Here is a 12,500-nt window from a genome sequence, read left to right as displayed (position 1 = left end):
CGTACTTCCTTAATGAAAACCCTTTGACACCTAAAACCGGCCAGACGATTTTGCTCATCAGTGGCGAACCCCCAGGGGTCAATGGGTTAATTACTCACTGAAAAACTATGTCCCCATTAAAGTATGTTTAACAGGTGTGATATTTAACAATTAGCCCCGTAGCCCACGTGTCAATAGCCCACGAGGCGAAGCCGAATGGGCTATTGACCCATGGCCCTTGAGAGCGAAGGGTCTAATTGTTTTAATTAGTGTCACCCAACCAGTCGGACAGTAAAGGCAATAATAAAGTTAACAAATGCAAGATGAAGAAATATTTATTTGGGAATAAAACAAAGAAAGCGTCACGCTTTTCGCTACTTGAGGACTATTACTAATAGTCCGCTAGTAGCGTAGCCAATCAAATTGCAGGATTTGCATTAGTCCCCTAGTTGTTGGACTAATTGGAAAGACCATGCTACACTAGTGAAAAGGAGCCTTTAGAAGTTACACTAAGTCTTGTAACAGAAAAATTCCCAGAGACATACAATTTTCCTCATGTCATAACTTCCGCTACTGAAGGTGGTAGCGAGGGTTGACGCACAGTACTCAGAATACCACGGAGATGTTCCATGCTCAGTGGCTGAACTTATTGACAGGGTATAAATACTGTTGGTGTAACCATCACAGCTGCAACTGTCTTGACTTCTACCGCCATTGCCTGAAGCCCATACATAAATGGAACCTAATCCACCTCTACCCTATGAGACCAAGATAATGCTTGACACATTAATCTTACAATTGAATGACTAGAGGCAAAGGAGGCTACATGTTTCATGCCGTTAACGGTTTTCATTTGTGAATACGGGTGAGAATTCCATACAGGAAAAGCACCTACAATATCAGGTTTTTCACTTGGGTTTGTCATTGTTTGGTTTTTTGTGTGCTATCACTAAGTCATCCAAGAGTAAGCATTGGTAATAAGCAACCATTTTTATTCCTCATACAGCTTTATCCAGGCAAACTAAAACAAATTAAAACTTCACACAAAGTCAGGTACTTTAAAGACCCAGCCATTTAATTCAAAATGTTCTGAGTACTTGCCACAGCGCAATAGTCAATTTCGGAGTTGTTGTTTGCCTCGAACCATTGAAATGGAAATGAGTTAAATTTGAAGGAAAGTGCTGTAAACACCCGCAGAAAAGCCGCACCCTGAATTAAGCGGCTCAAATTTTGCAAAAAAAAGATTCTTTTTGAAAAGATCAAAAGAAATCCAAAGTAGAGTCTTTAGAAGTCTTCTTCGTCCACTGTTCATTGAACGTAAACTCACTATTAACATTGAAACGGAATGTACGTACTTCAAAGCCTTACCCACAATTTTAGCACTTTGATATATATTATGAACATCATTTCTAACAACTTTTACAGTCATATGATTGTTCTTTTTCTGGTATTTGTTGACAGGAATTTGTTCATTCAACAGTTTTTCCATACATTTTTGCGTTATGCATGTACAACAAGAATGTGAGCGGGACATTCGTAACTTAGTAACCAGGCATTAGATCGGATGCCGAAAGATAGAAAACCGGAAGAAGCCTTTTTTAATTGTTCGCGCAGATAAGCTGCACCCCGATTTCTAGCAATGAGTTTTGGAAAAAAGGTGCAGCTTATTACCTGCGGGTGTTTGCGCAGTAACATTGTCTCGTTTTGAGACAGAGGCGAACAGCAACTCGGAATGCGATAGGCTATTCTTTGTCCTATGAGGATGAGGAGGGGGTTTAAGTGAAGGCCCCCTCTCTTTTTGGGGTTTCTATAGGGGAATCTTTGTTTACAAAGCATAAAGTCTAAGTTTTGTAATCAATCAGTCAATCTATCAAAATTTGGGACCGATATCTCAGATAATTTATGACAATGGTTCCTTTCAAAGAATGTATGGGCTCATTGTAATAATTTTAGTGTTTTGCCACCCAATAATTTGTCAATATTTGATGGCAACCTATTTCAGGTAGCTGAGTGCCCTGCAAACCAAAGGCTTCAACTTGGGGACATGATTGGGTTTGAAAAGTTGTAACTTCATCCAAGTCGAATTTGCCATTTATAAAGCATTTCAACGTAACATGGTAATTGCGTTGTTTTATTTCCTCTTAAGTTTCTACTTGTAAATAAATTAATAATTTCTTTTTACCAGCCTACCAAGAAGAAAATCTCATCTGAAAGTAACATTTTAATACACTGTGCATATATCAGAATTATTGTAAGCTTACGTTTTGAATACCATCACTAAATGCTTTTCTTGCCAGTTTGGCAGGCCCATCTACAGTCCGTCCATCATCATCCGGTCCCCAGCTTGAACTGTAAACATCAATATCCTGAGGGTTGAGGCTAAGGGATGCAGCCTCAACGGCATCTGTTACATCACCATCAAGCATACGCACACCTTAAATATAATAATACACAGCTTACAGCAACCAGTAGATTACCTGAATCTGTTTTAAACTTTATCCTAGGGAAAAATTCAACTATTGGCATTGCTTGAAAATGATTACAGTGCGACGCGCCTTACCGTGGCCACCTAACAAAGTTTTTTACAAATTGTCTGCCAATCAGGAAGTGTCAATTTGATTGACAGATACGCCTCCTTGCAAAGTTCGCACAGTTATAAGTAGAACACCGTTGCATGGTTTGTTGAGTTGACTTATTTACACGTAATTGTTAAATGTGAAAGTTTGTTGGGTGGCCACGGTAAGGCGCGTTGCACTGTAATCCGTCTACGTATCATTCGTATAATTACATGTAAAATATACAACAGTTACTGAAGATGACCAGAGGACCTTAACAAGTCATAGAATCAAAGGAAAATTAATTATTACCTTATTATAGGAAATTAATTGTTCATGAAATTAATTTGCATTAATTTAAGTCGTGTTCATTTGTGTTAACATTAATTTCTGGGATCTTCATTTTCCATTTTAAACTAAAAGGAAGGAAATTTTTAAACTAAAAAAGCCCCAGCTCTGAACCAAAGTTAAATGCTTCAAGGTCATGATCTTCTGAGAGGTCAAATAGGGATACTTAGCAATCTCCTATCATTGCCTATCTGTGGTCAAAACACGATGGATGGGGCTCACAAATTAAATCTTCATTTTGCCTTTACTGAAAAACTCCACAAGTCAAAAATAATTTACCTCCCACTTTGGATCCTGGGGCAACTCCCACTCCACAGAAACTGTTGTTGGCAGTTGCTGCAACCTCTCCTGCACACCTTGTTCCATGCCTGACAAAATCATCAAAATAAGTTTTACAATGTCCTTTCCTTTTAGGTGTCAGATAGAAGGCTGCTATCACCACAGTTCAAAGAAATTGAACCTTTGGTGTGCCATAATGGCCACACTGATAGTACATGTACAACCATTGGTGACAAATTTTATTATCGGGCTGTATTGAGAATCTATAACCCTGGAACATTCATCATTATAACATACATATCATAAGGTTTTATAATAATTTTTTCCAAAATAATAGAACATACAAGATACCAACCTATTTTCATCATTCCACGTTGCTCTTGGTGCAGGATCTGCATCATTGCTATTATAGTCATAACTGGCACGTTGATCCTGGAAATTGAATGCGATTAAGTCCCAATATTTCTTGTTTTTAATTACCAAAACCTTAACATTTTGTCGAAATTATCAAAAACCTGGCCCTGTCTGGTTTTCCTGGCAGATTTAAAATGCAGTGCACAGGGCATTACTAAACAGCGAAACGAAGCACCAAAACACCATGTATGACCCCACCATACATTGAATACTAACCGACAAAGGTTGGATTTGAGATTAAATATTGTTGTAGGCCTAATTAGGCCTAAAACGTTTTAATTACTCCTAATTCATTGAGATTAAGATTAGGGTTCAGATTAAGACTGAGATTAGGAGCAATGATGTTTCGCTGTTTCGTTGTTTAGTAATGTCCCAGTCTATAGGTCCCTTTGGTTTTAGGGTTATTTTTGAACTAAAAATCGTCAAAGAATCAAATGGTAGTGTTTGAATAACTTTGCTTTATTCATCTTACTCTGCACTGTGTTTGACAAAATAATTTTCGGTTAGGATTTTTGTAAATAATTATTTAAAAAAAAAAATTTTAGGATGTCCATATTTTTTTCTGATTATGACCTGTCAATACTCAAATTTATGAGATCTCCTCACTTAATGTTAGCCAAACCCTTTGGAATAATATGACAAGCATGTCAAACTTGTTTCACAGCTTCACCCTTTAATCCTAGCCTCATGGCCCGTGACCCTCATTTTAAACATGGCTTTAAACACTTTACTTGGAGAAACAGGAGAGCTCAATCTAACAGGGGTCACCTTTTGGTCCCTCCAAGTTATTACACCTTTTGCTGTTCATTTACGCAAAACATACATTCATTTACGTCAACAATTGAAACTATTCGGCAAATATACGTTTATTACCACTTCGATGAGCTTAATTACATGTAACTGTAATACATGTAACTACGATGAATGACACTATTGAATGTTTTTTCTTCCTATTGTTTATTCGAGAAATACCATCGTTTGTCAGTTCACATTAATGATTGACCATTTTGAATAAACGATTGTGTGAAGGTGCAATTGATTGTGCGTCTCTATGCAAATTGCATTATTGTATGTCTAATACGCCATTGATTGTCATACTATGCAATTGATTTTCTATTGGTGTTAATGATTAACCATTGTGCAAGATTGAAAGTCTAAAGGTGCAATTGTTCTTCCATTGATGCTATTCAATGCTAATACATAAGCAAATAGCGTTATTGAAAGTTCATTCCTGTTAATGAAGTTCATGGAAGTGCTAATGAATGTATATTTGCCATATGGTTTCAACTGTTGACGTAAATTAAAGTATATTTTGCGTAAATGAACAGCAAAAGGTATACAATGTAGTTCAGATGGTCAATCACCAAACTACAGATTGCTCATACCTCTCTGAGTTACCACAAAATTGGAATAAGTTGAACTACTGTATTCCAAAACACTAAGGTAATAAATTTTTTAGCTTCCTAATTTCCACTTTTATACTTACATAATTTGCCTTCAAATCATTGTGTGTATATTCAATTCCTGTAGGAAATAATAACATAATAAGTGATTTTATTATATACGTACCAAGATTTACACTCCAAAAAGGATCGAGATAAAAATAGTCTCTTTGCGCTAGAGAAGCCAGCTGATTGGTCAGACGATTTTTTTCACTAGTGAAAAATGATGTATCGACACTCTGATTGGCTATATCGTTATTTTCACTAGTGAAAAATTGTTGTATCAGCCTTTTGATTGGCTAATATGATGTTGAACTTTGGCGCGGGTGGCCTGTGCACAGATTTGTAAACATGGCGGCCGACTGGTGTATGGCTTTCAAAGTTTTTGACCTTTTATTGCTTAGTTTTCTCCACAAAAATACTTTAAAAGTTTTAAAAGTGCTCAAGTGAGGTATGGAAGGTAAAGATTTCTTTTATTTCAAAAATATTTTGCTCTTTGTTTAGGGCTTTTGTTCACAATCGGTGGTTTGATAGCCTCACCATTAACACTTACCTCGTTAACTTTATGATCTCTGTACTTATATAATAAACAAATTACTTCATGATTGGCTCGTTTGTACGATTTTTATTACTCACTCGTTGTGAAGGATCGTTAAACTCACTCGTTCGCTTCGCTCACTCGTTCGTTTACGCGATCCTTCACAACTCGTGAATAAAAATCGTACGCACTCACCAACCATGAAGTAATCTATATATAATAACACTAAACTGCATGTGGAAGTTTCAAAGTGTTTCCAGAATTTGCATTTTGATTGGCAGTTAGGCAAATAAATTTAAGGGGCATAATTTGTCACACTTCTTTCCAGCTTTTCAAAAATTCCAAAAAAGTGGTATACTTGTCACATTTGTTGGAACAGCAGCTCCCTCCTTACTACCTTTCTCCAATCTTGACTTCAGACTTAACAGCACCCAAAAAAATAATTCCCATGCAAAAATTGATCGGAAAATGGAGAGGTTGCAATGATGTGACACTCAAAGAGTTTTTAATTCCCAGTGCTTCAAAGAGAGATTTAGAGGCAAGGTTACCACATGTAATCCCCAGGGGTCAAAGTGCGGTCGTTTTTTGTGGTATCTGTCCCCATTAAGTCTACTCCTTGAATTGTCAGATAAGGTTTTCAGATGCCTGGTTTTTGCCCTTAGACCAGCCTCTAATCTGGAACACTGATTCCATGTAGATTTGTCCAGCACTGTAGGTATACAGGTACATTAATGGAGGACATAGTTTTTGACTGTAACACTGCACAAATATAATAGGATATAATTTTTTATTACTTAAGATTTATAATTATTATTGCCCAAGCCTTTTAGTTATTGTGTGAAATTCATGGAGATTAAAATTTGATCTGAGAATTAAAAGAGATATAATTTAATATTTTTCTTCAGCTTTTAAAAGCGGTTTACAATGAAACCGGTTGTTTGTTTGCCTGCCACTTTGCAATGTTGTCACACAATGTTGCATTTTTGATTGGTACTTCTTTTGAAACTTGCACACAGTTGAAGTCCAATAGTACATGTATGCCTCGAACTGTAATTACATTGCGAACCTTCTCCATAGCCGTTTTGGAATTGATACCTTTATATTTTGAAAGGACCTTCAAATGGATTTGAAACATTTATTTCTTCGAAAAAAGTTTAGGTGGGGAATCATTAGTATTGACGAACGGTGTTTTCGCAGAAAACCGGTTGTGCTCAATGCTAAGAAATGATATTTCAACCCCCTTACACTGTCCTGAATTGTGAGTTTTGTACAGGTCAATGAAGGCGTATTTGAGACAACACGAACAGTTTTCAATCGACTTCACAGAACTTGCGATAATTCAAGCTTTGCAAACATTCACTCCAGCAATAAATTGTGGATTTTTTAATTTAAAAATTACTTTTTTCACAGCCTCGTAAATCCTATCCAATGTAGAGTTATTATGTCATAAATTTATATTGTAAAAACTAGAGTTCAAGGTTGTTTTGAAGAGGTACAAATACCTGACTCTGGGAAGGTAAACACTGGGAAGCAAGTTGAAATTTGAACTTGCAACTTCCAAGGAGCAAACTGCCAATCAATACGCCATAATTACGTCACAAAATTGCAAAGTGGCGCACAAATGAACGACCGGTTTCACTGTAATTACTAGCACTTACCATCATCCAGTATGGAGACAACTACACCCTTGCCAGTGACACCTTGTTCCCACACTAGAAGGACGTTGTGGTCATAACCTTTAAATACACTGTCTGTGTTATGCTAAGGACAGTCAAAACATGAAATTAATACATGTACATATATAATTTTTTGAATTTCTTTTTGTTTGGATCCTCACCACAACTTTAACTTAAGCATGGACAAAAAAGTATAAAATACGTCACTTGTTAGAAATACATGTAGCGTTGCTCAAAGAAAGGCTCCGATTTTGCAAATGGCCTAAAATTTTGAAGGAAGTCGTTGCTCTCCCCCACTCACACGCATGTATGGGCAGCCTATCAAACTAAAAATAGGATTCTTCAGTTGTGTTTCTAATATGACCATTCCAACAGGTTTAAAACACAGGTCACTCATGACAGTTCATTCTTTTACCTACAACAAAGCAACCCAAAACCTACGACAAATTCCCCCATGGGCAGTACTAAAAGCCATAGTCCAAAATCTGGAAACTGTAAATCACAGCAACACTTAAAACTATTTCCTGCTGAACAAAGTATATTAGTAAGCTGACAAAAGCTCTCTTGCCATGTGCCTCTCCCAAGTGACAATTGGAATAATGGCAAATTACCAGTAAACAATCCTGTCTATAAGCAGCTGAAATTCCCAGAGCAAAGTATTATTAGAAGGGAGTACTGGTATGTTTCATTCATTCCTTTACCCTTGTGTTTGAGAAAGTTAAATTTATAATAGGATGATCAAGATTTAGGAATTAACTGTTAATGATGACAATAAAACATGCCAAAACTAAGTATATCCAAAATGTGGATGAAGAATAAGAGGAAGAATCCAGGAGAAAATTCTGATTAATAAAATTATTGTTGTAAAGTCAGTTGCCTGTATGTTCTGAACCTGAGGCAAAGCGAGCTGTCCATATCCATCACATTGGACAAAATGATAATTTGTGTTTTGCAACTTCTTTTTACTTCTGGTCATATCTTATATCATTCCACATTCCTCACTTAGTTCCAAATTATGGATTCAGCCTTTCGATGCTTTCCATTTCTTATAAGTCTCAAAACAACGACTTCCATTGCAAACAATATTCATATTTAACACCTGCTCCATTAAGGTAACAAAGGAGTAGGGGGTGAAGGGGGGGGGGGGTTCATACACATTTATGTCAGCTTGGCTCCTTGCAAAAATTTTGACTTACCGGTACTCTGATAACATGCAATTTCCACTAACTTAACTATATATACCCTCTCCCACAAAATGTGGCGGGCTTGGCGTGATGTTTCAGAAATGTTTATGGTGTGTGAGGTAAGCCAAGAGGATGTTGTGCTGGAGGACATCCTGTACATGTGTGAGGATAAAAAAAAAAAAAGGTAAAGTCTCTGCACATGTGTGAGGATACAGATTTAATATTATTTTGGCTCACAACAACTGGAAGTTGAAGAATTCATAAGGATTTAGTCACCAATATGCCGCAATAGCGGTTTTCATGTGGTAATAGAGAAATCTCTTTGTAAACATAATTTCAATTTCCGGCCTTAATTAAGGCTGTGATAATGTTATAATACCGTGCAGAGACAACGTTAAACTCTCCAGTGAGGAATGAAAATAACATAAGAATATAGAGTATATGGCAGCAAAAATACCACAATATTTGAATATCGTTTTTTTGAACGCGAAAAGTTACGGAACGGCCACCAAGTGTCCATATCTAATATTGGCATTTCGTTTCTATAATTTATATGTATTTAATGCAATATTTATACTTCACGGGGCAACTTCAAAATAACCGGCACTGTTCGAGCAATTTTTAGGTTTAAGCAAAATTTGCAACATAGTTAAAACTGTTTACGTCATCTTGTATTTTGTGCCGTTAGGAAATAAAACTTATGTATGAGTTAGCTCTCACTAAAAAAATAACCTTTACCTGAAATAAAGCCATCCACTCTTAAATCATTAATGAAATTATTTACACCTGCTTAACATTTACACCTACCAGATACCATTGCTTATGGTAATCAGGGTCCATAAACTTTGGGTTGTAATCCCGCTTTACACGTCTTTTAACTATTTGTTGATCAGCCCAGACGACCTAAAATACAGAATAAATTCAATTTACAGTAAACGAAAAGACGTCTCGCCGACGTCAAAAAGACTCAAACAAATCTTCACTTTCTGTATGAGAGGAATATCGGATGTTACGAATTGGAACACATCAGTTGCTAACGTTTGGGTTCTCGCTGATGTCCGATGTCAGATCTTCAGCAGCGCGTCTCGATCTCCGAGGGTGAGAATTGTGCTTGTACATATAAAAACCTTCCAGGCTTCCAACCTAATGAAAGAAAAAAAATCGCTTGAAACGTTATTAAAGAAAAACAAAGAACTGCGGCCAGGAAATGAGTTAAATTCCTTAGAAGAACTCAGGGAGCGAATCACATAAGACAGTGATATTTATCCACTAATGGGATTTTTATTTTGCGGGAATTTTGCCTCTTACCTGGCCTAAAAGAGTCAGATCTTTCTCTGCAGCAATTCTCTCGGCTGCCTTTCTTCCACCGTCGACTTGAATAACCCATGTATTGGAATATGTAGCCTTCCGACACGTAGCAAAGTTGAATAAAGTAGCGAGCAAGATAAGCGTGAAAACACAAACGGATCCACTTGAGGCCATTTCGTTCGTTTTCAGGTAGAAACCGCACAAAGAGATTAAAGGAATCAAACAACTAAACCAAAGGGCAAAAGAAAAGGATAGTGAACTACCAAGCGTTGAGATCGCGATCGTGAAATTTCAAGTACTCATTTCATTTTGGCATGGAAATGTATGCTGAAGCCGATGATTGTATTTTTATGCCGAAATAGAATACCTGTGACGTCACAAGAGGCCATTGAAGTTCCTGTGGGATCTTGCGCGAGCGTAGAAAGTCAGCGCTGAAGCGCAAAATGGCACAACCAGGAACTTAATCTTTTTAAGAAATAAAAATACTAATAAAATCTTCTTTGAAAATCCACATGTCTCAAATAAGGTCAAAACTTTGGGGTTGCTTTCAAATTTATGAATGTGGGGGAGTTCAAGCGAAAAAATATTTATTTTGGTGGGGAGGCTGTGATTAAACAGCCGCGTTTCCTTTCTATAAATTGTTTTGTTTCTCATGACCCGAGAAAAACATGTTTTGGTTCAAATTTGGGTGGTTTCAGTTCGTAGGGAAGAATTTGTTTAATCTTTCGCATGCTTTAAAATTAAGAGTGCCGAACTTTGACACATAAAATCGTTTGTCATCTTGGCTGTCAACATAATCGCTCTGGGAGTTAAATTTTCTTCGGTCAATTTTTGTGTCTTATTCTGCAGTTTACGTGAATGGCATCTCCCTCGGCTGAAATAAAATCTTTTACTTCAGTGTGATGTCACGATACTAAATAAAGTCTTTTTTTTAACCAATTTTTCCGCCTTGGTTAAAAAAAGTTCAACGATCTCACAATCTTCCGGTCTCGATTGTAATAACACGAAAAAAGGCCGAAATCTTTCATATTTCAGTTTTACCTTGATTACATGTCCAGCGAATTATTTCACCCTCTGGGATGAATTTTCCGTCGAAAAATTGATAATTTGGGCAGTTGCAGAAAAACAAGTTTTCAGACCGTTTCAAGAGCAGGCATAGATAGCGGAAGAATGTCATCCACAGGTAATTAGCGACCTACGATAGGGGATTTGCATGATGGAATCATTTAATTTTACCACCGAAACCAGATCCTGGGAACTTCAAGGGTGCTTCGCATTATGCCAAACCGACCGGTCAGAGATAAGTGGAAATACCGAATCGAAGGAAAATGGAACGACATTTTCCGATTAAACCGGGCAAACCAATAGGAATGGCTCTTGCCACTTTTTATTTTTTTTCCGAATTCCTCCGAGGCTCCTTCATTAGGGAAGTTGCTAGAAAGCAGCCATTGAAGTGGTGCGGAAAAAGGCTGACAGGGGCTTAACATTAGACCTTTCTGTGGTGTACATGATTTGTTCTTGTCACATGTTCACAGGCTGGTTTTCCCTGGCTCTGCCCAGGGTTGTATTTCGGGACAGGCATTTGATTACCAACGGAAAGAGTAATCCACTGAATTGTTTCGATTGACACATCATTAATTTTACGCCGGAAGTATGTACGGTTGAAATAGTAAATCAACGGCGCTAAGTGCGTGTTGAAAATGGAAGTTCACTAGACGATAGCTACAAAAGGTGTTTGAAAATGGGGGTGGGGGTGGGGGGGTTGCTAGCAGTCTCTGAACTTACGAAGGTGTTTATTTTGATAATATCATGTATATATGTTACTTGACGAAAATAACTGATAGATCTGCCCTAAAACTTTTACCTTTCAACTAAATTAGGAAGAGGTGATAAAACAGTATAATTTTTGCTGTAACATTATTTTTGACAGTTCATACGCATGCACAGCCGCTTCAAAATGTTTGTGTGCGAAGGCGCTCCATTCACCTCATATATGAAACACTTTTTTGGAAACTCCACTGAAAGCTAAGTTAGAACCTTACTGCTCTATTAAAAAAAACTGGTGGACAAATTCCCGGTTCAGGTTTCAAGGTTGGAAAAATCATATTTGAATATTCACTCAGGAAAAATCGATACATGAATGGTGCTCACAGTAACTGAGCGATATCAGGCGGAAAAGCGGCGTAAAAGAAGTAAAGAAGTAACAAAAAGACTTTTTACAGTTGAACAACCAATCTGCTCCGATAGGTTTCTACTTTGCTCCGAGAGGTTTTTTCTCCGGGTACTCCGGTTTTCCCCTCTCCAGAAAAACCATGCAATATTTAATTTGATTTGAGTTATAAATTCATTAGTGTCCCCAATTAGTGCTCTTGTGCTAAATCCATTCACAGTTAAATAGATATGTTATAGGGAAGATATCTGTTTACAAACATTGCTTTTGTTATTCAAATATGCCAACCACAAGAGCAAAAGATCCTTTTTTTCGACAGCCAATGAGGCTCTGGTTGGCACATTAATGACAATAGGTGACGTCAACGATATCTTCCCTATTGGAACAATTCGGTGAATCGGCACTTGCATTTTATGACATTCGAAGACGTATAAGCCTTCACTCGTCTCCATTGCCTGACAAGGTGCGCCGTATAAACCGCTCTTTGTGTTTTTTCCTGACTCCCGCGTCCAAGTATTTTTCTGTGGGTAAATCGATTTTCGTCCCTTCATCAAATCCAGCGTGTGGTTGATTCATATACCCTCAGCGCATCCTTGGAAACCCACTA

At 37.3% G+C, this 12,500-nt stretch overlaps 1 protein-coding gene across 1 annotated transcript in view; it reads right to left on the bottom strand.

The window, feature by feature from the left end:
• The window catches only part of LOC137992503 (proprotein convertase subtilisin/kexin type 5-like), a 34,141-nt gene extending 24,053 nt beyond the window's left edge, over positions 1–10,088 (bottom strand). Inside the window, exons 1-9 of the mRNA XM_068837866.1 lie at positions 9,724–10,088; positions 9,454–9,558; positions 9,223–9,318; positions 7,214–7,316; positions 5,062–5,099; positions 3,517–3,593; positions 3,162–3,250; positions 2,241–2,413; positions 525–737 (exon numbers count right to left, since the gene is read on the bottom strand). Coding sequence (XP_068693967.1) covers positions 525–737; positions 2,241–2,413; positions 3,162–3,250; positions 3,517–3,593; positions 5,062–5,099; positions 7,214–7,316; positions 9,223–9,318; positions 9,454–9,558; positions 9,724–9,897 — 1,068 coding nt within the window. The 5' untranslated portion in view covers positions 9,898–10,088. The remainder of the gene's footprint in view (positions 1–524; positions 738–2,240; positions 2,414–3,161; positions 3,251–3,516; positions 3,594–5,061; positions 5,100–7,213; positions 7,317–9,222; positions 9,319–9,453; positions 9,559–9,723) is intronic.
• Positions 10,089–12,500: the final 2,412 nt, after the last annotated feature.

This window comes from Montipora foliosa, chromosome 2, assembly GCF_036669935.1.
Source record: "Montipora foliosa isolate CH-2021 chromosome 2, ASM3666993v2, whole genome shotgun sequence".
Classification (NCBI taxonomy): Eukaryota; Metazoa; Cnidaria; class Anthozoa; order Scleractinia; family Acroporidae; genus Montipora; species Montipora foliosa.
Note: the sequence above shows the minus strand (reverse complement) of the source record. Positions and strands in the feature narration are given on the sequence as shown.